Source organism: Chionomys nivalis, chromosome 15, assembly GCF_950005125.1.
Source record: "Chionomys nivalis chromosome 15, mChiNiv1.1, whole genome shotgun sequence".
NCBI lineage: Eukaryota > Metazoa > Chordata > Mammalia > Rodentia > Cricetidae > Chionomys > Chionomys nivalis.
Genome location: NC_080100.1, coordinates 67,168,470 through 67,195,011, shown reverse-complemented (window position 1 = coordinate 67,195,011; position 26,542 = coordinate 67,168,470). Strand labels below are relative to the sequence as shown.

Here is a 26,542-nt window from a genome sequence, read left to right as displayed (position 1 = left end):
CCCACAAAGAAAATGAAGAATCAAGGAAAGACTGAACAAAACAAACAAAAATGCTAAAAAAGCAAACACTTGAAGTAATTAAATAAATAAAACTGTTCAAAACCTGAACTGGAAATATAAACAATAAAGAAAACACAAACTGAAGGAATTCTGGAAATAAAAAATCTAGGTAATAGAACAGGAACTACCAATACAAGCTTCAACAACAGAATACAGGAGCTAGAAGAGAGAATCTTAGGTGTTGAAGATAAAGTAGAAGAAATAAATATGCTGAGCAAAGAAAATCTAAAAAAGTCCTGATACAAAAAATCCAGAAAATCTGGGGCACTATAAAATGACCAAATCTACAAATAATAGGAATAGAAGAAGAATTTCAGCTCAAAGACCCAGAAAATATTTTCAGCAAAATCATAGAACAAAATTTTCCCAACCTAAAAAGGTAGATGCATAAAAAGTACATGGAGCTTATACCAAATAAATTGGACCAGAAAAGAAAGCCTCCTCACCACATAATAATCAAAACATTAATTTTGAATTGGAATTACACCTGACTAAAAAGAAAGCTAGAAGAGCCGATAGATTCTAAGAGACCACTGATGCTAGCCCAGTCAAGTATATCCAGCAAAACTGTCAATCACCATCTATTGAGAAAGCAAGTTATTTCATAATGAAGTCTAATTTAAAAATACCTATGTACAAATGGAGCCCTATTGAAGGTACTCGAAATAAAAATCCAACCCTAACAGTTTAAACAGTTTAACTATACCCATGAAACACAGAAAATAAATAATCTCACACAAGAAAAAGTGAAAGAAGGGAATCTCTCTCTCTCTCCTACTAATACCACCACCAACATCAATAACAAACAAAAACAGGGATCAATAATCATTGTAATAAGGAGGTTCCTTGTTGGTTCCTACCTGCTTAGCCCCTAAATAATCAAACAGAAACTGTATTAATTAAATCACTGTTTGGCCTATTAACTCTAGCTTCTTATTGGCTAACTCTTCCATTTCTATTTATCTATATATCACCACATGGCTGTGGCTTACCGGATAAAGTTCCTAGTATTTATCTCTGGTGGCCCCATGGCTTCTCTCTGATTCTGCCCTCTTTCTCCCAGCATACAGCCTAACTTTTTCCCACCTAGTTCTGTTCTTCCCTTGCCATAGGCTCAAAGCAGTTCTTTATTCATTAACCAATTAAAGCATCATAGACAGAAGGACCTCCCATACCAGGTCATTGATATCGCTCAATATCAATGGACTCAATTTCTCAAAAAGGACAAAGACTAATGGAATGGGTGTGATCATGAATCCTTCTGCTGCATACAAATAACACAACTCAACACCAAAGATAGACATTACCTCAGAGTAAGTGTTGGATAAAGATTTTCCAAGAAAATGGACCCAAGAAACAAGCTAGTGTAGTTATCCTAACATCTAACAATATAGACGTCAGACCAAAATTAATCAAAAGCAACAGGGATGCTTCATACATATTAAAGGAAAAATCGACCACAACATCTATGCCCAAATGCAAGGACACCCACATTTGTAAAAGAAACATTACTAAAGGTTAAATCACACATTGACCCTCACACATTGATAGTGGGAGATTCAATAACCCCCTTCTGACCAACAAACAGGTCATGAAGCCAAAAACTAAACAAAAATACTGGAGCTAACAGATATTATAAACCAAATGGACCTAGCAGGTCTACAGAACATTTCGCCCAAACACAAAAGAATATCCCTTCTTCTCCGCACCTCACAGATCTTTCTCCAAAATTGACCACATATTGGATCACCAAATAATTTTCAACAAATACAAGAAAATTGAAATAACACCCTGTATCCTATCAGCCCGCCATGGATTAAAACTGGATTTCAACAACAGAAACCCTACAAACTCATGGAAATTGAACAACTCTCCACTGAATTAAAAATGGGCCAAGACAAAAATAAAGAAATTAAAGAATTCAATGAAAATAAATGCATAACATATACAAACTTATGGGACACAATGAAAGTGGTACTAAGAGAAAAGTTTATATTACTAAGTAGTTACATAAAATAATTGGAGGGAATCTCATACTAGCAACATTAGAGCACACCTGAACAAAAAGAAGTAAGCAGACCCAAGAGGAGTAGATTATAGGAAATAACTAAACTAAATGAAATCAATAAAATAGAAACAAAGAGAACAATACAAAGAACCAATGAAACAAATAATTGGTTCTTTGAGAAAATTAGCAAGACTCAAAAAGAAAATTAAAAGACTCAGAAAGAATATCCAAATTAACAAAATCAGAAATGGAAAGGGAAACATAACAACAGATACTGAGCAAATCAAAAGAATCTTTAAGTTATACTTTGAAAACCTACAAAACTGGAAAATATAAAAGAAATGAATAATTTTCTTGACAGATACTACTTATCAAGGCTAAATCAAGATCAGATAAACAATTTAAATACACCTATAACTCCTAAAGAAATAGAAACAGTCATTAAAAGTCCCCACCCACCCAAAAAATAGCCCAGGACAAGGTGGTTTTTGTACAGAATTCTATCAGACTTTTAAAGAAGACTTAATACCAGTACTCCTCAAATTATTTCATAAAATAGAAACAGAAGGAACATTGCCAAATTAATATTATGAGGCTACAGTTGCTCTGATACCCAAACCCCACAAAGACTCAACAAAGAAAAAAAATTACAAACCAATTTTTCCCATGAAAATAAATGCAAAAGTAATAAAATATTGCATACAGAATCAAGAATGCATCAAAAAGATCATCCAAGTAGGCTTTATCCCAGAGATGCAGGGATGCTTTAACATTTGAAAATCTGTCAATGTAATCCACCATATAAACAAACTGAGAGAAAAGAATGTCACATTATCATCTCATTAGATTCTGAAAAAGCCTTTTAAAAGTCTAACACCCTTTCATGATTAAAGATCTTGGAAAGTATAGGATTACAAGGAGTATACCTCAAAATAATAAAGGAGGTCACTTATTTGTTTCCCGACTGCTCAGCCCCGAAATTACCACACAGAAACTGCATTAATTAAATCAATGCTTGGCCTATTAGCTCTAACTTCTTATTTGTTAACTCTTACATCTTAATTTAATTCATCTTCATTAATTTGTGTATCATCCAAGGTCGTGACCTACCAACAAAGTTTCAGTGCATCTGTCTCTGGCGACAGCTCCATGGCTTTTCCCTCACTCCACCTTCTTCCTCTCAGCATTCAGTTTAGTTTTCCCCACCTAGCTAAGTTCTGCCCTGCTACATGTCCAAAGCAGCCCTTTATTAACCAATAGTATTCACAGCATACAGAGGGGAATCCCACATCCAGTACCAGAAACAAAATTCTCTACAGCATGTCGTAACTATAACACTAAATGTATAAAACAAAAAAGTATATTAAAAGATTCAAGGGAAAAGACCAAGTCATGTATAAATGCAGACCCATTAAAATAACACCTGACTTTTCAGTGGGGACTCTGAAAAACAGAACCACTTGGGTGGATGTTCTACAAATTCTGAGAGATCACAGATGCCAGCCCAAACTGGTATATGTAGCAAAACTATCAGCCATAATAGATGGAGAAAGAAAAACTTTCAATGATAAGATGATAAGTCAGTTTGAATTAGCAAATCTAGCTCTACCCAAGGCACTAGGAGGGAAACTTTAGCATCAAGAGGTTAACCACACTCAAGAGAACACAGAGAATAATTAATCTAAGGATAGTAAATCAAAATTAGCAGGTAAACTCACACTGCAACAACAAAATAACAGGAATAAATGAACACTGTTCATTAATAACTAAATATCAATGTTCTGAATCCCCTAACCAAAAGACACAGACAAATTTGATCAGAAAATAGGATCCATCTTCCCGGTACAAGAAACACCTGACCATCAGAAAGAGGAGTCACCGGACCAACTCCTCACTAGAGAAGCTTATTGCAGTAGATGAGAACTCACAGAGACCCACACTAGACAGTGTGCAGAGTGAGAGACTGTGGAACACTCAGTCCTAAATGTAGTGTCGTCATCAAAACCCTTTTTCTCAAATGTCAGGGATCTCTGTGGAAGAGGGCAGAGAAAGATTATAAGAAACCAAGGCGATAGATGACTCCAAGGAAACAGAGTCTTCCAGACACAACAGGACTGACACACACCTGAACTCACAGAGACTGTGGTAGTGTTCATAAGACCTGCACAAATTCAAGCCAGACAGAGTCCCAGTGCTGACCAGAAGTGGACATGGCGAACATGAAGCTCTGTGCAACGGATATCCTCTGATAATGGGAAATTAGTTTTCTCCCTTCAAGTGTTACTGGTTATATCAACTTCAAAGTAGGCTTCATGCGAAAGAGTGGTTGGCTAACTTGAAATGAAGCCATGTTGCTTGTTTTGTGGACTTTTTGTTTCATTTGGGTATTTTGTTAGTTTGCTTTATTGGTCTTTTGATTATTTGTTTACTAATTTTTGCCTCTTTTATGGTTTTACTTTTATTTTTTTGAGAAAGAGCATTAAGTTGGGTGTGGAAGATCTGGGAGGAGTTGGGGGAGGGGAAACATGATGAAAACATATTGTATGAAAAAAATCAAATAAAAATGATGTTTAAGGAATAAAGCACAAAACGTAAATTAGGCTTCCACTTAATCCTGGATCTTCAGTCAAGAATTAGAATGGGACATGTGCTGGCCCATCTGTGTGAATTTGGAATTCTTGCATAAAACAACTCCTGCTTCCACACTGACTGGATGTGAGTGAAGAGTCCTTTAACCCTGGAGCTCCTAGCGTGAGTTTAGGGTCACGGGGTTGTTAACACATGGAAGCAAGGGTTAACACATGACACTAAGGGGTTTTGAAGGAACTGGGAAATAGAAAGAAGTTTAAACCATGAACCGTTGGTTTGGTTCTTTGTCCCTCTGTTGTAAAACCTCCCAGGATACCACTCCCTGGCCATTCTTGCCACTGCACTGACTAGGACTAGGTACATACATTTATTGCAGGTTTTGTTTAACACTTCCCCATTACAGAAACTTCAAGAAATCAAACATTTAATTTCATTACTACGAACATTTCAAGTGACTGGAACAGAATCTGGTCCTGTGAAAGAATTCACTCAGTATTTTTTAAGTAAATAAATGAATAAAGATATAAACCATTGGAATTTTCAGAATTAACTTCCCTTGAAGCCATAATTGCCTGTGGACATGAAGCCACTTGAACTCACAAGTTCATATTGACATTAAAAGAAGTGAGTTGAGATATATGGCTGGTGTTCAAAAGTGCTTTCACTGATACACACTTCAAACAATTTTTCATGATTGGTAGTAAGTTAATTGTTCATTGTGAAATATTTATTGTTTTAAATATACTTTAAGATGATATAAATATTATTAAAACAGTTTCTAACCTAATGCTACCTAATGTTTCCAACTCAGAGAATGGAGGTGTCTTGACAGACAGGTCATGTGAAATCATTTAAGTTTGAATTTCCAATGTTTCCCTCAGGTTGGGGTACCTACACTACATATATTGAATTTAAACATGCTTTATGTTTTAAAGCTTAAAACAAGATTTGAATATCGCTTTTTCCTAGCCCTCAAATTTGATGTGAAATAAAGTTTTCAGATTATTTGCCTGAAAAATACAAGTAATATCTTAATAACTGGGCCATGAAATTGACTTAAAATTTAAAATCAGTGTATTTATAACAGGTTCTAAGTTACAGCAATTGCTGAGTAAATGTCAATTATTCTTGTTGATGTTGTAATGGGACATGACTTTTCTATTTTATTCTTTCTCCTATGCTCTATATTTTTGAAGATAGACCCGGGGCAATTCTCCCTCTAACAAATAATTGTACATCTTAGAACCACGTAGCACAGCTAATGACTTCAATAATAAATGTACTCTGGCATTTCCATTTCCCCATGTTTATGTCTTTCTGTTTTATGGGAACTAAGAACTAAAGCAAGTCTCTAACATCCCAACAATAGAAAGACTCTGGCGATTATGGTAAGGAGAGAATCAATGTTAAATAGCCCAATGTGATAGAATTTTAGTAATCCAGTATCTATATTAATTGTTTTCCACCTTGTATGATGCCACCCAGCTTACAAGCTTGAGAACAACATAATTATGAGGTTTCATGAGAAATTTTCCTAATGTCTTTATGTTATAAATGTGCTACTGTCCTCCATGTTCAGAGAGTCCTGTTTCAACCCATGCTTATTAAGTCCCAGTCCAGCTGGCCTTGGTGGGCTTCCAATAGATCGCTCTTCAGTATCGAGAGGGAAGGGGAATGGAGTGGGGAGAGGAGAAGAGGAGTGGTGATGGATGGGGAGAGGACAATATGTGGGGGGGGGGGGAATGGGAAATGTAGAGGAGGCGGAAATTTTAATTAAAAAAGAATAAAATAAAAATAATAATAAAAAAAAGAAATACAGGAAAAAAAATAAATGTGCTACTGTGGCCACCTGCAAGTAGAGCAGTGTCATATGACAAAGGTATGTAGTCTTTCCATGGATGTCCTTGGGGCAGGTAGAGGAAGCTCAGAAGTGTAAGTGATCTCGAGTATCTTCTACAGTAAATGAACTCTGAAAGTTTGTGTATGAAATCAAGCAACTGCAAACTGAATGATAGACAGTAGGAAGCCCTAACTACTTAACTAAATTCCCACAACTCCTCAAATCTGAGACTCTTTTCATAATGCAAAGTATTTATCTTGTTGTTTAAAAATCAACTTTGTGCACATTTAGCTGTGTTGCTTTTAACTGAAATGCACCTGTACTAGGTGAAACCATTAGTAGACTGGGGACTGCTGTGCCTGGTGCTCCCACTCATTGTCAGAGCAAGGATTAGATACAGAAACGCTGGGCTTTTCATTCTCTCTGACTCACTGAGTATCGAGTCCTAAAGTGTCCAGTAGGTTAGGTCATCCATTCAGAAAGAGACTTACCCTTTTTTGTTCATTATTCCAGTGCTCAAACATTTTACGTTTTAAACAGATTAGGCAACACAGCTCTAAACTTCTCTTGATAGCTTCATGGTTTGTTGTTTCACAATCTTTCCCTGGGTACCCTTTGTTTTGTTGTTTTTTGTTTGGTTGGTTGGTTTTCATTCTTGTTGTTGTTGTCCCATTTAAAGCACATCAGAATGTATAATCACAAATCACCTATACATTTTCTTGCTTAACATCCATCTCGCTCACTAAACTCTCAGCATTAATTATGTTAGTCACCTTGAGATACCTCTTTAACCCTCTTCCATTTCCCAACTTTCTCACTTTGACTTAATGCCATTAGCTTTTTGCTGATCCTTAAAAACTTTAGTCCTTCTCTTGTTGTTTCCTCTGACTGGCACATCTATACACAAATCACCTCCCGAGACACCATTCTGATCTCCCACGTAAAGTAGCCCCTCCTGTCCCTTATAATTTCTGTTACTGCTGATTGTGCTCATCATTGAACTGTATTGGTCTATGTATTCACTGACTATCTTAGTACTTAAATATGTAACTCTGAATAGTGTGGGCATAGAAATAAACATGTTCATTCTTTTTTTAATTTTATTTTTTAATTAAAAATTTTTCCAATAGCCAGGTGTAGTGGTGCATGCCTTTAATCCCTGCATTTGGGAGGCAGATCTCTGTGAGTTCTAGGTCAGCTTGGTATAAAGAGACTTCTAGGACAGCCAGGGCTGTTATATAGACAAACCCTGTCTTGAAGACAAAACAAACAAACAACAAAAGAATTGTCCCCAATAATTGTTTGCAAATACAAGAGGTTAATTTGTTGTTACCTTAATATAACTTTACAACATTATGAGGCCATAATATCTGTACCCTTATTTATTTGTGTGCCAAGATTAAAGTTTTCTATAATATCAAATAATTTATCTTTAGTTACCTTAAAACATATGAATAACAAATTAATGTCATGTTCCAACAACCCACCACCAACAGAAGATGTGTTTGTTGAGTCCCATCCCCAACAAAAGATGTGTTTGTTGAATGTAATCCTAAGTTACTTTGGGTCTATGCTTGATGCTATCTCTTTTACTGTAATAAAAAAAGTATTCTAAGATGTGATTCCCACACTTTTAAATATTCATTATATTTAATTTGATTTTGTTACCTCTTCTCTAAACTTCTATTGCTAATACAAATATAATGATATAATAAATATTAAATAAACATGTAGTTTACTTGAATGTTATAAAATTTTAACTTCCCAAAGAATACAAATAAACTTTAAAAAGCATATCAGGAGATTACATTGTTTTGGTGGAAGAGATAGCCAGTTCTTATAAATAATATGTTTCTTTTAAACATTTTTCTGAAATTATTTCAAAATGTTTTGTCTCTTTGGCCTCTTAGGTATTTGACTATGATTTTGGACTGCAAGATGACTTTATGGGCTCAGCCTTTCTCGATCTCACACAGTTGGAGTTAAACAGGTAACTCTTAAAAGTTGTAACATTGCTATGCCTCATTACAATGTTGGCCTGTGAAGCAGGAAACACCAGTCAGTACAGATTCCTGACAGTGCCCTTTTTGTCACCAGCTGGGAGTCTTCCAACTCTCACCCTTTTCCCACTTATCCATGAGCTTCCAACATTTTCCCTGACTTCCTCATTCAATAGCAACTATTTTCTTATAAAGTATTATTGGTTAGCTTCCCTGTCCCCTAGCACCATGCTAAAAGAGAAAAGATACATTCCTTAATCTCACACAGTTTAGTTGGGATTTGGCATAAAGATTATAATTATTACTAAAGAAGCAAGTGGCTACATACTTTGCCTCAAAAACAACAAATTTCTTATCACTTAACCCACTTTAGCCATCACCAGATTGCCAAATATAGGGTACCAAGTAGTAGAGGTAGATTGGTTATTTCTGCTTAGTTTCATTATCTTGACAACCTGCAAAGTTATATATGATTTTACTAACAGTACTCAATCCAAGCCCCTCACGATGGGCATTGGGGTTTTCAAAATAAATTTTGTTATAGGAACTAAGAACTGACTAGAAGAGAGAGAAAGAGAAAAAGTAGGCTTCAAAATTAAAACTTTGATAATTGTAAATAGAACTCCTTGCTTGGATGATCATGTTGTGTCAGGTGATGGGGAAACAGGGAAGACCCCTATTTCCTTTTTATACGACTACAGATAAACAGATAAATGTACATGGGAGAGCCTCTTTCCATGCTACAGTAAGCAAATTTTGAGCATCGGACAGAGTATTCACCTTCCAGAGACTAACTGATTGGTGATTTGTTGCTTTTGTATCAGGTAGAACAAAAAAGCAACCTTTGCTGCCTTCCTACAGTTCGTCGATCTAACATTGGTTCAACCTGAGGGTAGAGTTTAGGTGACTGCTGGTTTCCCCACTTTGAGGAAATGTTCTGAGCCATGGTGTCTGGTCTGTTATCATGAGCACTGATGCAAAATCAAATGGACTCTGCTGTTCTTTTCAAAGGCTACAATTACATTTGCTATAAACCTGTGATTAAGTCTATGCAAATTATAAGACTTAAAGCATAAATTTCTCTTTGTTCCTTTTAAAGATAAATCACTGGTGAAAATAATTTTAAATGAAAAATTGTGCAATTAAACAAACAAAGATATAAGCAAAAATTTCATGTATACTTAACTATGCTGTTTATTCTGGGTAACTCATTAGCCACCACCACCCTAAGGCCATGTACACATCAGAGTACCACTTTGTGACCTCACAAGCATTAGTGTGCCATTTCAGCTTTTCAAAATGAATATTAATAATAGGCATGTAAATATGTGCTACTATAAGTGTATTGGGGTATGTCCTCAAAAGAAAATATAATAATCTAGTTTTAGTCTTTTACACATAGCCATCCAGTTTGACTACCCAGGAAAAGAAAAAAAGAAAAAAGTATAAAGGGGGAGGCACGTGACAAAACCCAACAGGAAATGAGAAACTTGGCACTTGATAGCTTCTGGGAGAGGAAAATCATTTTTCTTTAATGATAAAATACTCCCCGATACGTGTTTAATTTGTTATGTCACAGTTGTTTTCTGTCACTTGTATAAGCATTTATTGTTTAATAACTTGATAGCAATTAATGTATTAGAAGAATATATTCCTTGTTAACTTAGATTTTAATGTATTTTTAAAAATTTACTGTAGATATTTTCCTCTTTAGGAGTATTACTCAAACTAAACAACATAAATATTTTTATTTTATTTTGTATTTTATTTTTATTAAGAATTTTTAATACAGTCTTTTTGCATTTTACATAGTTATGCCGTACCCACTTCCTCCCCTCCTCCCACTTCGCCCTTCCCTACAGCCCCCCATCCATGCCTCAGAAAGGGTAAGGCTTCCTATGGGGAGTCTGACACTTCAGTTTGAGGCAAAACTGAGGCCCCGCCCCCTATATCTAGGCTGAGCAAGGTACCCGCCAAAATGGATGTGTTGCTAGATGCCAGTTCAAGTACTAGGGATAAATCCTGGCCCCACTGCCAGTGGCTCCACAGACTGCCCAAGCCTCACAACTGTACCCCACATACGGTGGGCCTAGCTTGGTCCTGTGCAGGTTCCCCCGCTGTCAGTACAGGGTCAGTGAGCTCTCACTAGCTCAGGTCAGCTGTTTATCACCGTCGTGGTCTTGATGCCTTTGTTCATCTTATCACTCCTCCCTCTCTTGGACTGGTCTGTAGTAGAAATTTACCCAATGAATCCAGGCACTTCCATGGGCATACCACTTATTGGATGGTTTAATACAGTGCTGGTATTTTGATAACAATAAAAATTGTACTAAGAAATCAAAAGAGCAAAACATTTCTTAAAACAATGAGTTATTGATTAAATTAATTTTGGGGAAATGCACTCAATGACTATTCCCAATCTGAATACTTTATATCACAGGTCCACGGATGTGACCTTAACTCTGAAAGACCCCCATTATCCCGACCATGACCTTGGAATCATCTTGCTGTCAGTCATCCTTACCCCTAAGGAAGGTGAACCCAGGGATGTGGTAAGTCTTCTGGAGCTCTTGCTCCCACTTGCTGACATGCTGAGATCCTCCTCAGGGCGTAGAGGGATAATGAGAAGCAGATGCCCGTAGAGCTCTAGTTGTGAGCACCCTGGGTAGCTCCCATCCAGGAACCTTTTGTCTTTTCCTGTCCCAGGCTCCAGATCAGAACCTCTTGTTGTAAATAAGTAAATTTAAACCCCCTTATAATTTTATTAATTTTAGACATGTTATATTGTAGGTAAATACTAATATTCTTTCAGGGAATACATTGATTAGTGACTTGAATTCCTAATAAGATATCCAAGACTCTACTATTTTGACTATATTGCCAAAATGTGTCATGACAAGGAAACTAAGGTGACATTATAACAGAGTTTCTGCTTTCTGGTGGTTGTTAACTGAGTAAGTGTGTATTCTTCATGTCCTTGATGGGTTTCCATAGTGATACACCCCATACCTCAGCACTAACTATTTGTACTTCCTTACACACCATGCTGCTCTGAGAAATAAACAGTGACTACAGAGGAAGCTGAGACTCCTGCACTGTTGAAGTAGCAGGAAAAAGTATCAGGTGTGATCCGCACCAGTGTGCCTGCCAGTGTACCAGGAATTCACACTGGTGTGCTTACTGGTATAGTTCTGCCACAGTTTGCCAGAGATTGATTGTTAGGCTCAATATTCCGTATATGCCTAGGAACTACTGTAGCTCTGATGTGATTTAGTAGTAGCTATAACTGTTAGGGGTTCCCAAAGGCCCTTTCAGCAATACCTATATTCCTGTTTTAAAATAATATTACAGTCAGCTTGGTGTATATCATCTACTACAAAGACTTTGTTGACATTTTAATCAGAATTGTGGCTAAAAATCGTAGATCCCAACTTCAAAACTTGAAGTTTTTCTTTAGCTCACCAGAAAAATATTTACTCCTTTATGAAGAGTTTCTTTCTATCCATAAAAGTTAAACAATGGCATGGAAGGTCATGTGTATTATTTTAAAACTTTATTTAGTGAGAAAAATTAACCTTTCCAAATATTAAGAAGTCTTAATACATAGCTCCTGCTGTGAGAACATGGGTTTATGTGACTGCATTTACATGTGAGCAGATGGAAGTAACTGAGGAAGAACATGGTGTGGCGCGACTGCATATGCATGTATGTAGATGAAGGTAGCTGAAGAACATGCATGGTGTGACTGCATATGCATGTGTGTAGATGAAGGTAGCGGAGGAAGAACATGCATGGCGTGACTGCATATGCATGTATGTAGATGAAGGTAGCGGAGGAAGAACATGGCATGGTGTGACTGCATATGCATGTGTGTAGATGAAGGTAGCGGAGGAAGAACATGTATGGTGTGACTGCATATGCATGTATGTAGATGAAGGTAGCTGAAGAACATGCATGGTGTGACTGCATATGCATGTGTGTAGATGAAGGTAGCGGAGGAAGAACATGCATGGTGTGACTGCATATGCATGTGTGTAGATGAAGGTAGCGGAGGAAGAACATGCATGGCGTGACTGCATATGCATGTGTGTAGATGAAGGTAGCGGAGGAAGAACATGCATGGCGTGACTGCATATGCATGTATGTAGATGAAGGTAGCTGAAGAACATGCATGGTTTGACTGGATATGCATGTATGTAGATGAAGGTAGCGGAGGAAGAACATGGCATGGGTTGACTGGATATGAATGTTTGCAGATGGGGTAGCTGAGGAAGAACATGGTGTGGTGTTACTGCTTATGATGTGTCCAGATGGAGTGGCATTCAAGGAGGAATGTGACACAGTGTGGCTGAATACACATAGCACCTGCTATGAGAACATGGTATGGCAGAGTATACACCCACTGTGAGAACACAGAATGGTGTGACTGGATATACATTTGTGCAGATGGAGTGGCAGCTGAGGAGGAATATAGCCGGCTGTGACTGAGAGTGCACAGCACTTCTGTGAGAACACAGTATGAATAAGTACACATAACCTTTCTGTGAGAACACGGTGTGAATGAGTAAACATAGCCCTGCTGTGAGAACACAGTGTGAATGAGTACACATAGGCCTGCTGTGAGAACATGGTGTGAATGAGTAAACACAGCCCTGCTCTGAGAACACGGTGTGAATGAGTACACATAACCCTGCAGTGAGAACACGGTGTGAATGAGTAAGCACAGCCCTGCTCTGAGAACATAATGTGAATGAGTACACATAGCCCTGCTTTGAGAACATGGTGTGAATGAGTACACATAACCCTGCAGTGAGAAAATGGTGTGAATGAATACACACAGCCCTGCTGTGAGAACATGGTATGAAAGAGTACACATAACCCTGCTGTGAGAACATGGTGTGAATGAATAAACACAGCCCTGCTGTGAGAACACAATATGAATGAGTACACACAGCCCTGCTGTGAGAACATGGTGTTTATAAATACACAAATCCCTGCTCTGAGAACATGGTGTGAATGAGTACACACAGCCCTGTTGTGAGAACACAGTGTGTATGAATACACAGAGCCCTGCTCTGAGATCAAGGTGTGAAAGAGTACACACATCCCTGCTGTGAGATCATGGAGTGAATGAGTACACACAGCCCTGCTGTGAGAACACAGTGTGAATTGGTACACATAACTCTGCTGTGAAAACAAGGTGTGAATGAGTACACACTGCCCTGCTGTGTGCTAAGTGAGTACTCACGTGCAGATAGCAGAACAGCTGAAGAAAAACTTGCTTAAAAAATTCTGCCATTTACAGAGAAAGCCCATCAGTTAAAAGTCACCAGTACGACAAATCAGGAAGTGAATTCGAGTTGACTAGATCTTAACTAGGAAGTACATTCTAAATGTTTATTTTATAATTTAAAGAATTCAGATGATCACCAGAAGCCTATGGAGTTCCTATGCTGACATTTAGCACACATTAGAACGTGAGTCCAGTGACTCACTGAGAGAAGCAGAAGGTGACAACTACTTTGGTGTTCTAAAAAAAGGGCACAGTTTTGGGAAAACGGAAACAAAACTAGGAAATTTGTTCCGATCAATGTGGGCCTAGGATTCTCTAAGGAAGTCAGGTGGAAACTGAGGTGGGAACTATCGATAGGAATTAGGAAGAGACAAAGCCTGTGAAGAGAAGTACTTAAGGGAGAGGAGGAAGCACACTGCATTCCAAAAACTGAAGAGCCAAAGGAGCTTATGGAGGATAGAAGCAGGGCAGGTGGCAGCCATGCTCCATGATAGAGGGTGCAAGAGAGATGCCTGGACCACAGAGGGCCTGTGGTCTATGGTAAGATGTGTGACCTGTATCCAAATAGCAAGGAAAAAATATGGCAAGGTCTACAAAGGGGAAATGACATGATTTTATTTGCCTGTAAATTAATCTTATCTCTGTTCATACATTATAGAAAATGCATTAAAGGAAAGAGAATAGAGGCCTGGAGACCAGTTTGGAAGCCATTGTGCAGAACCTAAGTGAAGGATGAGGTTCCAAATAGAGCTCTCAGGCGAGATGGGGGGATTGGCAGGCTTGCCTGGAAGAGATTAAAAACAAGTCAAGATAATTTGGTGATAGAATATTCCTGTGTTGATGTTTTTTGCTATTTAATTCAGGACAGCACTTCATAAATAAAGATAACTGCTGCCCAAAGTCCCATGTATCCCTGAACCACACACTTTAAGTATTACTAGAGACTTAGATGGTGTGGCTGCTGTTCTGGTCATTTGGGCCATGGATATTCAGGAGAATTTCTCCATTAGAAGAACCATTTTAAATATCCTAGCATCAGCCTGAGGGCTCAAGGGATTGATTGAGTTAGTTATCAACCTATCAATCAAGAAGCTACTGAGTTTTCCTGATTTAGAATGAAATGTGAGCATTGACAAAGACCTTTTCACATTATTTTCAACAGTACTTGAATTCCAACCCCCAACCTCAGTGACTGCCCAAATTTACATCATAGATGCCAAATATTTCTAATTAGAAAAAAAATGTAGCAACTAAGAGCTGACTGTCAGTGACTTCTTACACATAAATGTGAGGGAAATCAATGAGTAATAGAAAAGCTATTCATCAAAATCCCATTTAATTTCCTTGTTTCCTTCCTCTTCATTGTTTTCCTCCAGCCACATTCACTTTTGACACGACAGTTTTCATGATATTTCCATAACTCAAATTACTTTGACTATTTATGTTTGAGTACTTAATTTCTTTGCTGTCTTTGTTCACTGCCTTACTCCATACCTTCTACTTTCAGAGTCTCCATTTGTGTTGGATTTTTCTGCTGAACACTGGGAAATAGTGCATTCTTCTATCCTGTTACTAATTTCTCTGGCCCCTCTTCTCTTCAGAGAAACAAATGTCTCAGGCAGAACTAAACCAGGGCTCCAGGAAGGCACCCAGGTCAGCCTCTGGCTGAGACACTCCTCGACCTTGGTCACACCCTAGGAGGAAGAGAAAAGTTTCTAGCTTATCATCATGGTTGTGATCAGCCAAAAAGCATGTGCTTGGCAGTACAGTAGCAAGATAGGGGATGGACAAAAGCTAAACTGAGAAAATGGGAAAGTCTACTGGGATCTAGTATTCCAGGTATTCTAACATCCTATGTTATATTGAAATATGAGTTTCTAAGTATATGCCTATAAATGCATAAAATTTTTGAGATTTTGCTTTTTATTTTACCTAAAGAGTTATTCTATTGATACCTTTTCAAGCTCTATAAATCCAGTTATACTTATCAACAGTACTTTCTAAGTTTTAAAATTCACAAGTAAGCATCTGTTTAAAAAAAAAATCACAGTGGAATAGCAGTCAACTCCAAAGAGGATGAAGTCCAGGATTTTACAGTAATGTAGATGGAACTGGACAATAATGGAGGTGAAGAGCACATACTAATCCCATTCTTGGTTAGAATCACCCAAGTTTGTCTCATAAAACTGGAGAGTACGGCAGTGATTCCATGAGACTGGGACCAACTCTTGGGCGAGAAGGATGGGAAAGATTAGTCAGTGAGAAAGAGACAGTTTGGAGCAAGTACTTCTGGTGGAGTGGTGCTCAGTAGGGCGACTGTAACAATTAGTAATGTGCAGCATACTTTAGAAGGCTAAGAGCAGGGAGGGCATTCTCATGTAATTTTTATTCTAACTTTAATAGCCAAGTCATTGTGGTTGCTATAAACTCCATTGTGTCATAATTAAATAATGATCTAACTCCCTGTGGTAAATTCTTAAAATTACTGTTTTAATGCTTAGCTGTATCGTTCTCATATTAATAAAGTATATTGTGGGACACATTTGCCATTTCTTGTTTAAGAACAATCAAAAATCCAATATATCTTCAACTTCAATTTTCCCTACACTTCAAATATACAAACATACCACTTCAGTGAAATTGGCATGCTAATCTTGCACAAATTACACAGGAACATTTATTGAGATAGAACAATTTATTCAGAAAAGAATTCAGACTCAAATCCTGTAACTGTCAGTGGTGGAATGCTTCCTGGTCTTTGTCAGTGGGGATGATGTGTAATGAGAGTACGGTACTGCTCCTCCACCCACAGCAACACAAGAGGTTCTCTTTGCTTACTAGCTCAGAAATAATTTAATTTAGGTTTTTGGAACTGAAACTTAGTTCCACAATCACACATATTTTCATCTGTTTATAAAACTTTGCTAAATATTTTACATAATTTAAAATGAAGGGTGAGATGAGTTTTAAAAGCCTCAATAAATATGTCCTAACAATCAAGTAGGAAGTGGAGTACTTACAGTAAGGAAGAACTGAAAACACAGAATGCTTAGTATCATAGAGCCCTAAGACTTCTAAACCAGCTGTTTTGTAAGTTCAGTAGACTCCATTACATGCTGACAATGCACTCCATGAATAATGTGGTTTCTTCTTGTGTGGATTGCCACTTCTGGAAATCAGTTAATCCAAAGAATAAATTTGATAGCCTATTATCCCACTTACTAAAACTTTGTCAACACATAGCATCTAATTACAGCAATTTAAGATGCATGGAAAGACAACGAGCAAATGTATTTTGTCATTGCCAATATAAAAACCAGCATGAGTACATGATTGGATGTATTTTTAGAATTTCCAGATGTGAACAAATATGTGTACGTCTATTTTTGAGTCCCCAGCATTGTGTGTATAAGAAGCCAAAGTCTCCATGGGCAGCACGAGGTGGCTGCATGGCACACCTATCATTTCTGTTTTGATTGCATGTCCTGTTTTGAACCTGCAAACGTATGTAATACATACATGTGTGTCCTATTTTGACAGTATGTTTGAGTTCTTTCTGGCTCTTTTTCTTTTTCGAGCAGAGTTCAATCCACAGCTTTCTTCATTGGAGAATTTGTGACATAAAAGTGAGTTCATTTGTGTTACATGCTCTCTTAGATAACATAAACAGACCTACACATTGCTTGACTAGGGCTGAAAATTAGAAAATCCCCAGAAACATATGAATTAATACTAGATGGCCTTTGATGAGTTAAAAATAATTTTTATACTTTAGTTTAATTTTGATGTCTTATAACTTTTATACAATGTTTGAAGACATTTTTATTTATGAATTGTTGACTGTATATGTTCTGTAAGATTGTGTACTATTTATGCTTTTTTGTATGCATATTAGCAGAATAATAGGCTAAAATTCTAACAAAAGAAAGTTAAAATGAAATTTTAAATCTTTTTAAAGCAGTTGCTTTTACAATTCTATCATTGGCCACATTTTTATGTCACAAATTCTCAAGTAAGACTGAGTTGCTAATGAAGAACCAAAATGGTGCTCTAGTAATAAGCACTGACACCTTGAAAACCTAACTCATATGTTTCTCTGTTGAAGTACAATCATAGAATGAAATTTAAATCTTATATTTCTAGAATTTACTTTGTCTTTTATTCTTAACATTCCCCCAAATAACCTTTCTTCTTTAGTAGATCTCATAGTAGGAAAGATGACAAGAGTAATAATCCATCTCTTAACTTCATTTGTTTTTATTTTGACTTTTCTACTGAATTACTATAACTGAGCCTTCCTTAACCCAAGTATCCCCCCAAAAAAGAAAAAAAACTTTTGTGTGTGACATTTAATCAGTTGATAAGCTAGTAGGTTTGGTTAACAAGGTAGAACTTTTATTATAAAATTTGGGGCCATTTTGACTTGAGCTCTTGATCCTGATTCAGGAGAATGAACTGGACCTGTAGCTGCCAAATCATGCTGTTTTTCTCATATCAGCTTCCCTGTCTGAAAAATACCACCAAAATTTGAGAGACATAAAAAGCCAGAGATGTGTTTTGTTTTGTATCTCAGAAGTTACTGTGTGCACTGCTTCTGTTGCTCTGTCCAGAAGCACGTGTCCCTAAATGTTTTTCCATGAGAGTCCACACTTCTCACTACTTTCACAGCCTAATACTTCTTATGGAACTGATTTTATAAGATCCTTAGATGCTTAATGGTATTAATAAATAACCACTAGTTAAGGAATTTTAATATTTATTTCTTGATTTGTTTTGACTCAAAATTGCCATGATCAAATGCACTGAGACTCTGTTTTGTGACAAAGTCAAACCTTTATCATGGGACTCTTGCTTGGGGATCTCTTGCAGATATGACTAACCACTGAAGAATTTGGTTGCACATGACCTTTGGTGATATGGAGGAGGTGATCGTGTTTTTTTTTTTTTTTTTTTTTTTTTTTGGTGATGGTCAGTGGTGAAGACAATCATTCACCTAACATCAATAGCAATAATCCAGCATCAATAGTCTGTTAGGTATTCACCATGTCTCCTTCCAAACTAATAGTTGATGTGTTGCTACAAACTGAATTATACCTTAGCACTTAGAAAATATAAACTATCTTTTTTGTAGTATTTGGTAACACCATTTTGTTCTTTCTTTGAAAATCAGGGAGGTGAATTTTTATAACCTTTGGAAATACACCATTCTTTCATGTTTGGGTCAGTAGAGAAAATAACAGCAATATATTTTTGTGAATGTTACAATTCTCCTATTTCCTACTCTAAAGTTGCTACATAATTCCATTGGCCAAAGGAGGGCTTAGTCTTATGAGAAAGCACGTTTTATCATGTATTTCAACGAGGCATGAATGCGTTCAAGAATGGACCTTCTTCATAGTGCATTCTGATGAAAGAGATGGAGCTCTTGACATTGATATCGCCCCTAACACAGAAGCCACAGTCTTTCCCCCAAACATTCTCTACTTTCCTCTCTATTTGTCTTAACCACAACCATAAGGCACGATAGGGCAAAGAGGAAAGTTTATATATAGGTGCTTAAGGGAAATGTTTAATAGTAAATGGGAGAATTATTTAAATTTGGGAAGCTTTGTGTTTTACTTTATGCAAATACAAGAGACCAGTATTCTTAAGCACTTGTAACAAATCTCCAGACATTTAATTAAAACATTTAGCCAAGCCAACCTCTCACTGTGACAGAAACAGTATTATAAAGGATATATTTTAGAAAAAATAAAAACAATTAAGCAGGCTTTTCCTGAGTTGGAAACATTGTAGACAAGGATTTAGTTAAAAATAACTAAATCTATAAATGTCTCTAAAATATGCCCAAAGCAACTGGCCTTAGATATAAGTTGAAGAAAAAATGCTATATGCCCAATTAAGTCAAGGTATACCCTCAAACCTCACCTCCTAAAAGGACAATTATAAATCATGAAACTCAATTTGTATTTTTACTTTAGAATTAACTAATTTCAATTCCAAATATTCCATTATATTTAAAATATAGTCTCGCCTCTTCATACAAAGAATAATGCAAGTGATCTTTGAACCAGAAAGAAATTGCTTGAGCATTCATTCCGCCCCCCCCCCCCCCCGTGTGTGTGTGTGTGTGTGTGTGTGTCTGTGAGTCTGTGAAGCGATCTTGTATAGTTATTGCTGGAAACATTTTGCTATTTAACGGGCTAATAAATGTTACATATCCCCTAAAAACAAGGCTGCCCTGCTCTGTGCTGGATGAAAGATAATGAAGTGCTTTATTTCATTCACAGACTATGCTAAGGAGGAAGAGCTGGAAAAGATCCAGTAAGGTAATTCTTAGCATGTGATCTTCAGCTTTCCTTGTGGAGAAGACTATTAGCTGCTTCAATTCCTCTCATTTCCCCAGCTATCCCACAAAGTTTCATCGCTGCCAGTTGCTCTTTTCCCTCCCATAAACTTTAAGCCAATCATGCGACGCTTTCTAAGTCTTAGAAATCTCACTGTGGCAGAGCGCTCCGAGCGTTGTTCGGCCTCTCTCTAGCCACTCCTCAGCCTCATTCTCTACCTCAGTCTCCACTCTGCACCACAGGGTCTACAAAATCACTCTGCTCCAGGATGAAAGTGACGAGACCAGGGCTGGGATGGCTCCAACAGAAGTAATCAGGAAACTTTCTGGTTTGTTCACAGAAAATTAAGTATTCGGCTTTCTAAACTCAAAAGTCCTTGTGTCATTGGAACTTGAGGACAGTTCTCCCTCAGTACCTTGTCGCACTTCTGGCATGAGAGGAGTGGTGACTCTGGAAATGCCCTGAGCTTTCCATATACCGTATATGCAAGACACATAGCAGCTTTGGTGATGTCAGTATCTTTGGCGACGGCATCACTCTTGAGCATAGATACCTACCATGAAACCGAACTTTTCCATACTTAAAAAAAGTAAACAGATTTCCTTGGATAAAATGACATCTATTCAAATTTTTACTTAAAAAGTCAATATTCCTTTTAATAGTTCTGATTTTTTTAGACCCTGGAACACTGGCAATCTTTTTTCTTCCATTCTGATAAAAATCATGCTCTTGAGTTGTTATTCAACTTCATCATTTTCCTTTCCTTTTACTGGGAATTAAGAACATATGTATAATAAATATTTTTTATGTTCACTGTGATGTCTTACGTTACTCTCCAGTTCTGTCTCTGCTGACAACCAAGAGTTAACTCACCCTAAGACCTGTCAAGAAGCACATGCTGGAGAAAGACGCGTGTCCACTGTTTCTCTAGGCAAAATAAAACTTTAAAGACATAAAGAAATGGTTGAACTGTTTATTGCTGTAACTGTACTTTAGAATTAATATTATATTACATGTGTTGATTCTAAAATGTACATAAGACTTTCCCCATCCTGTGACTCTATGATGATATTTCTGTGTGAAAACCTACTAACCCATCATCTTCCAAATGAGTTTAACTAGAACTGGTATTACATAGTATTTGGCATTAATGAATATGAATAGTCTATTTTATTGAAATATGAAGAGAGAATAGAAGTATCATTTTTGACTGTGTATATTGAAAGGCACCTAATCCCTGAAACCCCAGCACTTAAAGGGCTGAGGGGAAAGAAGTAAAAGCCAGTTCTGGCTTGAGAGAAGGAATCATTCTAACATACATTCAGATAGATAGATAGATGGTAGGCAGATTTTTATAGGACTTTTAATTTGTTTAATTAATCTTAGTGATAAAGTAAATATAAATCCACATAATTTCCTTGAATCTATAAAAAATTTAAATGAATAACAAATATATTATTTCCATTATGTTTGTATATAAAATTCTTAATGTTTTACAGTTAACTATCAGTTTAAACATTGAAAATTTGCCACCACAGATGAAAAATGCCTGTGTCTAATTCAGCACTCATTTGAGTAGTTGACAGATTATATTCAGTACAGGTGTTAATATTAGACTAAGGGAATTTTTAACTTGGTACTTTTTCATAGAGACTCTAAATGCTGAGTGAGTTGAAATCAGCTCACTCATTTTGGTTTTTCCTGTGAGAATATAATGAGCACTTGTTAATTCATTCAGATTTTTACTCTGCCTTAAAGCACTTTCCATATTCACCAGAAAGTGTTATAAAAGTACAGTGTTGTACTCAAAAATGCATGGGACATTTCACATTTGTAATTGTTATCTACTTTGCTGGTCTTCACACGCCTCCCAAGTTGGCACTGTTTCTGAATCTTTTCTCCAAGCAGCAGTGTTTAAGAGCTAGGGTTGTGCAAACAGGCTCCTGGTGTTTAAGCTGTGATCTTCTCCTTAAAATCTGGGCCTTAATAGGAGAAGTCTTCTCTTGAGTTTAGAAAGAATATGGTTGAATCATACTCAAATAGAAGCACTGGTATTTTTAGTGGTTACCATGCTCACCACTGGCTTTTCCTATAGACACAAACAATTTTCTCCTCTGGAGTTGTAGTTTGCAGGAATGAGATCATCTGTCATCCTCAGGGCAGGACTTCAATCTAAAGTTTGTCTTTGAACACCAATGATGACATGAGAGTCACTCCACTGGTATTCCTTTTGTAACGTGAATATCTTGTACACAAGGTGAAATAGCTCATAAAATTTCCTGTTGTCTAAATACCTGCTTGTCACTTCACTTTTGGCTATAAGGTTTTTATTCATATTTTGTTCATGTTATTTGCCACACCCCTGTCAATAGTAGACTCTTGTGGAAACAGTTGTGGTACTTACATGCTGTGAGATAGTATATACTATTGAAATAATAGAACAGTGCTCCAGAAGACAGGGACCTCATAATATTCAAGACAAGCCTCTTGATTATTGTAAGTCAATTGTTATCACATTATAAAAGTGGAGAAAATGCACCTCCAGGTATCTGTGAAGAGCAAGATGTCAAAGTATGGACTAGATTTCAACTGCATGAAAATCAGCCAATAGTTAATTCCACAGCATCTCTTTGAGTGTGATAGCGTCCATGAATATGGTCACTGTGGTCTCTCACTAACTGCACTTTCCATCACGTACACTTTAAACCCCTCTTATGCTTGTCTGTAATGAAAGAGTGTTGTTAGAGAAAAGCAGAAATTCAGCCTCGACCCAAACCAGACAGCTGGGTAGCCACCCAGGTCAAAGAGTTCCATTTATGTGACAAAATGCACCTCAGCAGGGAAAGTGTGATGCTTTGGGTTATTTCAGCTCTTTATTCTTCAGAAGAAGCCTATCATTGATAAGTTATTTAAGGTTAAGTTATTCATCAAGAATATTCCATGCGACCAAAAGAGAAGCTTTTATATATATATTGAATAGATTTTTATGGGGTCAAAACAAAAATGGAAATGAAATAATTGTCTCTGTTGGCCGGCTGTGCATGCCTGTGTTTAACCCAGAGGAGAGTTTATCTGGGGTTACAATGAGTAATGATAAGTAAGTTACTGCTAAGCATCTTGGTGGATAGGGCAGAATTATGCTTTCCAAGCAGCCTGTGGTGTACAGTGAGAACTTACCTTATAAAAAATAATAAACATATGTTTTCAATAAATTAGTTCCATTATCTGAAGAATATTACTACAATATTTAGCTTTACTTAACCTTTAGCTGAAGTGCTACTGGCAGTTGATTACTTCTGAGTGTGATTGGCTTTTCTTTGTAGGTGTACCTTCCGAGTCAAGTGCACGGCCACGCCCATGCACTAGGCCAACTCTAATTGGAGTCTGTGAGAAAATAATTTAAAAAGACACAAAGTTGGAAGGAGATGTGTTTGGGAAGTTCTGGGGGCAGTTAGCACCATAGGTAGTGACAGGTTGGTAAGGATTAAAATATATTGTATGCATGTGTGAAATTTTCAAAGAGCAAATCAAAATATTATTTTTAAAAAGAAAATGCTATTGTAATCATATAGAGATATACTTGTCAAAATTCTAACTATAATGCCGGGCGGTGGTGGCGCACGCCTTTAATCCCAGCACTTGGGAGGCAGAGGCAGGCGGATCTCTGTGAGTTCGAGAACAGCCTGGTCTACAAGAGCTAGTTCCAGGACAGGCTCCAAAACCACAGAGAAACCCTGTCTCGAAAAAAAACAAAACAAAACAAAAAAAAAAATTCTAACTATAACAATTTTTAGTTGTTTTCTCTAAAATTCTGTTCTTAGAATAATATAATGTAGATTATTTTAGTGGTATCTCATTACTAGATCTGTTATTTGACAGCCTACATCTCTTTTAGTAATACATCTTCTTACAAAGATTTTTTATTATAATCACTTAGCATGATTTTAATGAAATACTTTACCCGTTGGTTGAATGAAGCAATTTTGATAAGACTTCAGGCAAAGATATCATGAATTTATACTAGGGAATACTGAGCTCCATAAGACTGCAGGGCATAGTTAACCTGGTCCCTTGCATGACACATTAAAAATTCATCAGTGACTTGTAACTGCTTTAAGTAGGGGACAGAAACAGATGAACATAGTTTTAAACATCACACATAGACATGATGAAAAAGATATTAGTTAGTGATTATGGGGTCTTTTTTAAGACATCATTTGCTGGTAAACAGGTGATTATAAAGATGAGGATAAGGTAGTAATGAATGGAAACTATTGGGAGGAGACTTTCTCAGCTTCTACTTTAGCACACCATTTATAATTATATGTACATGTCTTTGAACATGGGAAACGCTTATGTGTTTTGAAGGAAACAAACTTTCATTTAAATTCCTTACTTGGGCTATATTATTATTAGGAACTCCTTTTTAAAAATAATATAAAATAATATCCTCTATCAGAATTAATTGTTCTGGGATATTAAAATGTCAACAGTGAACAAATGGTGAACGGCAATGAGGAGTTCTATTATTCAGCATGTATTTGGACCTCAGTTATTACATTTGTAACAAGTTTATATATTTTATAAACATTATATATTAGCATAATATTTGATTATTCCACGAAGTATATGAAGCCATAGTTAGATCTTACATTAAAATGATTTTTCCTTGATGTTTTGAGAATATTTCCCTGTAGACATAAAATTAGATTTTTGTACTTTAACTCATAATAACAGAGATTTTCTAAAACCATGGCATTACATATATTTGACTACTTTTGATGAACTTATAAATGTTGTGGATCTTTCTGGAGTGAATATTGATGATCTGGTTTAAATTCAAAGGCTAAAATGTACCCCTAAGCACAAGATGGAATCCACTAAGCGTATGTCCCACATCTAAGATGTTTATTACATGATTGACAGCTGACCTTTGTCCCTTTGATGTGTTAATAAAATGCCAACTAATTTCCTCCCTGAGCTGATTAGAAGGGGGAACTAATGGATCAAACTCCAGGTTAGTGGAGCAGAAAGTCGACACGGAGATGTGTATGGACTCATGGTGGAAGAGTAGATGATAGGTCAGTAGATGGATGGTGGACGGATGGGTAGATAGATGGTAGATGAGAGATAGACAGACAGACAGATACATACATACCAATAGATAGGTAGGTAGACAGATAGATATAGATAGAGAGATGATAGATAGATGATAGACATAAATAGATTATAGATAATTTATTCATTTTAATTACTTTAAATACTCAAATGAAAATAATTCATACTTTTACAAGGACTTTACTACAAAAATCCTAGTTGGCTTAGTCAATAGTCTAAATCATTGTTTATTGCTAGGATGGAAGCATCCCATGATCCTGATTTTTATGAACAATTATTATCTGACCAGGACTCTTTATGCAATGGATTTGCATAAGAGCTTATAAATATTTCTAATCTCTTAAATGTTTGAAATTGCACCAATGAAAAGAAATTTGTCACATGCATATAAAAAAAATCATAACATCTAGAATGCTGACTTGATTCTGACATTTGAATTTTAGGGTGACATTTTTTTCTCTTGTGATTATTTTGATTCTTGAAGACTTCCTACATTACAATAATGTGAATTATGTTTCAGGATCTGCATACTGACCTAATTGTAAAGTATCACTTTAAATAAAAGATTGAGAGTTAATCCTCATTCCAATTGATAACAAAATCTTAAAAAAGATTTTTATGATTTATTTTATGTACAGTTTTAAAATTATTTTCATAGTCAATAGTTTAGGTAAAACTGGACTTTTATTTTTATGAAGAAAAAATTATCTTTTAGATTTTTGTTCTAAAAATATGATTGACTTGTAGTTAGACTTGTAGTTTGATTTTTTTTCATCTTTGAAGAGAAATTTATTTACAGTTCAAAAATATTTTGAAGGTAAAAATAGACCTAAATAGTTCAAAACTAATGAGTCTTAGAAGTGTGATAATTTAGAATCCTCAACAGAAGCAGTTCAGCCATTCATTGTTCAGGATAATTTTGGCAATTGTCTTTTATCAAGTTGATGTCTGTGTTTGTGCTCAATACTTTTTAAATGTTGATTTATAATTTTAATACGGTCTTACTGCCGCTCCACCTCACTTTGAAGTCTCTTTTCTTATGGACATTGAAGTATTACTTAATATGTACACAATGATTTGACTCAAGGCTCCTCTGGAATTCACGATTGGTTTGTGTTCCCCCAATTAAAATCAGTGCCTTTGTTTAGGGCTCATCATAATGCCGGATCTTTGCTGCCGCTGCTATTGTAATTGTGGGAGTTGTTACACTTATTACTGTAGTTATTGTCTATTGCTGCATTTATTGTTTTAATTGTTGTTGTTATTGGTGTTACTTTTATTGATATT

The 26,542-nt window shown here is 36.4% G+C and overlaps 1 protein-coding gene across 4 annotated transcripts in view; it reads left to right on the top strand.

Moving 5' to 3' along the window:
- Positions 1-26,542, top strand: part of Mctp1 (multiple C2 and transmembrane domain containing 1) — a 600,147-nt gene that overhangs the window by 349,629 nt on the left and 223,976 nt on the right. For 3 of the 4 annotated variants that reach the window (XM_057789474.1, XM_057789472.1, XM_057789475.1), the window contains exons 4-6: positions 8,408-8,487; positions 10,938-11,049; positions 20,081-20,119. In XM_057789474.1, coding sequence (XP_057645457.1) covers positions 8,408-8,487; positions 10,938-11,049; positions 20,081-20,119 — 231 coding nt within the window. The remainder of the gene's footprint in view (positions 1-8,407; positions 8,488-10,937; positions 11,050-20,080; positions 20,120-26,542) is intronic. The other variant, XM_057789473.1, reaches the window with a different exon arrangement.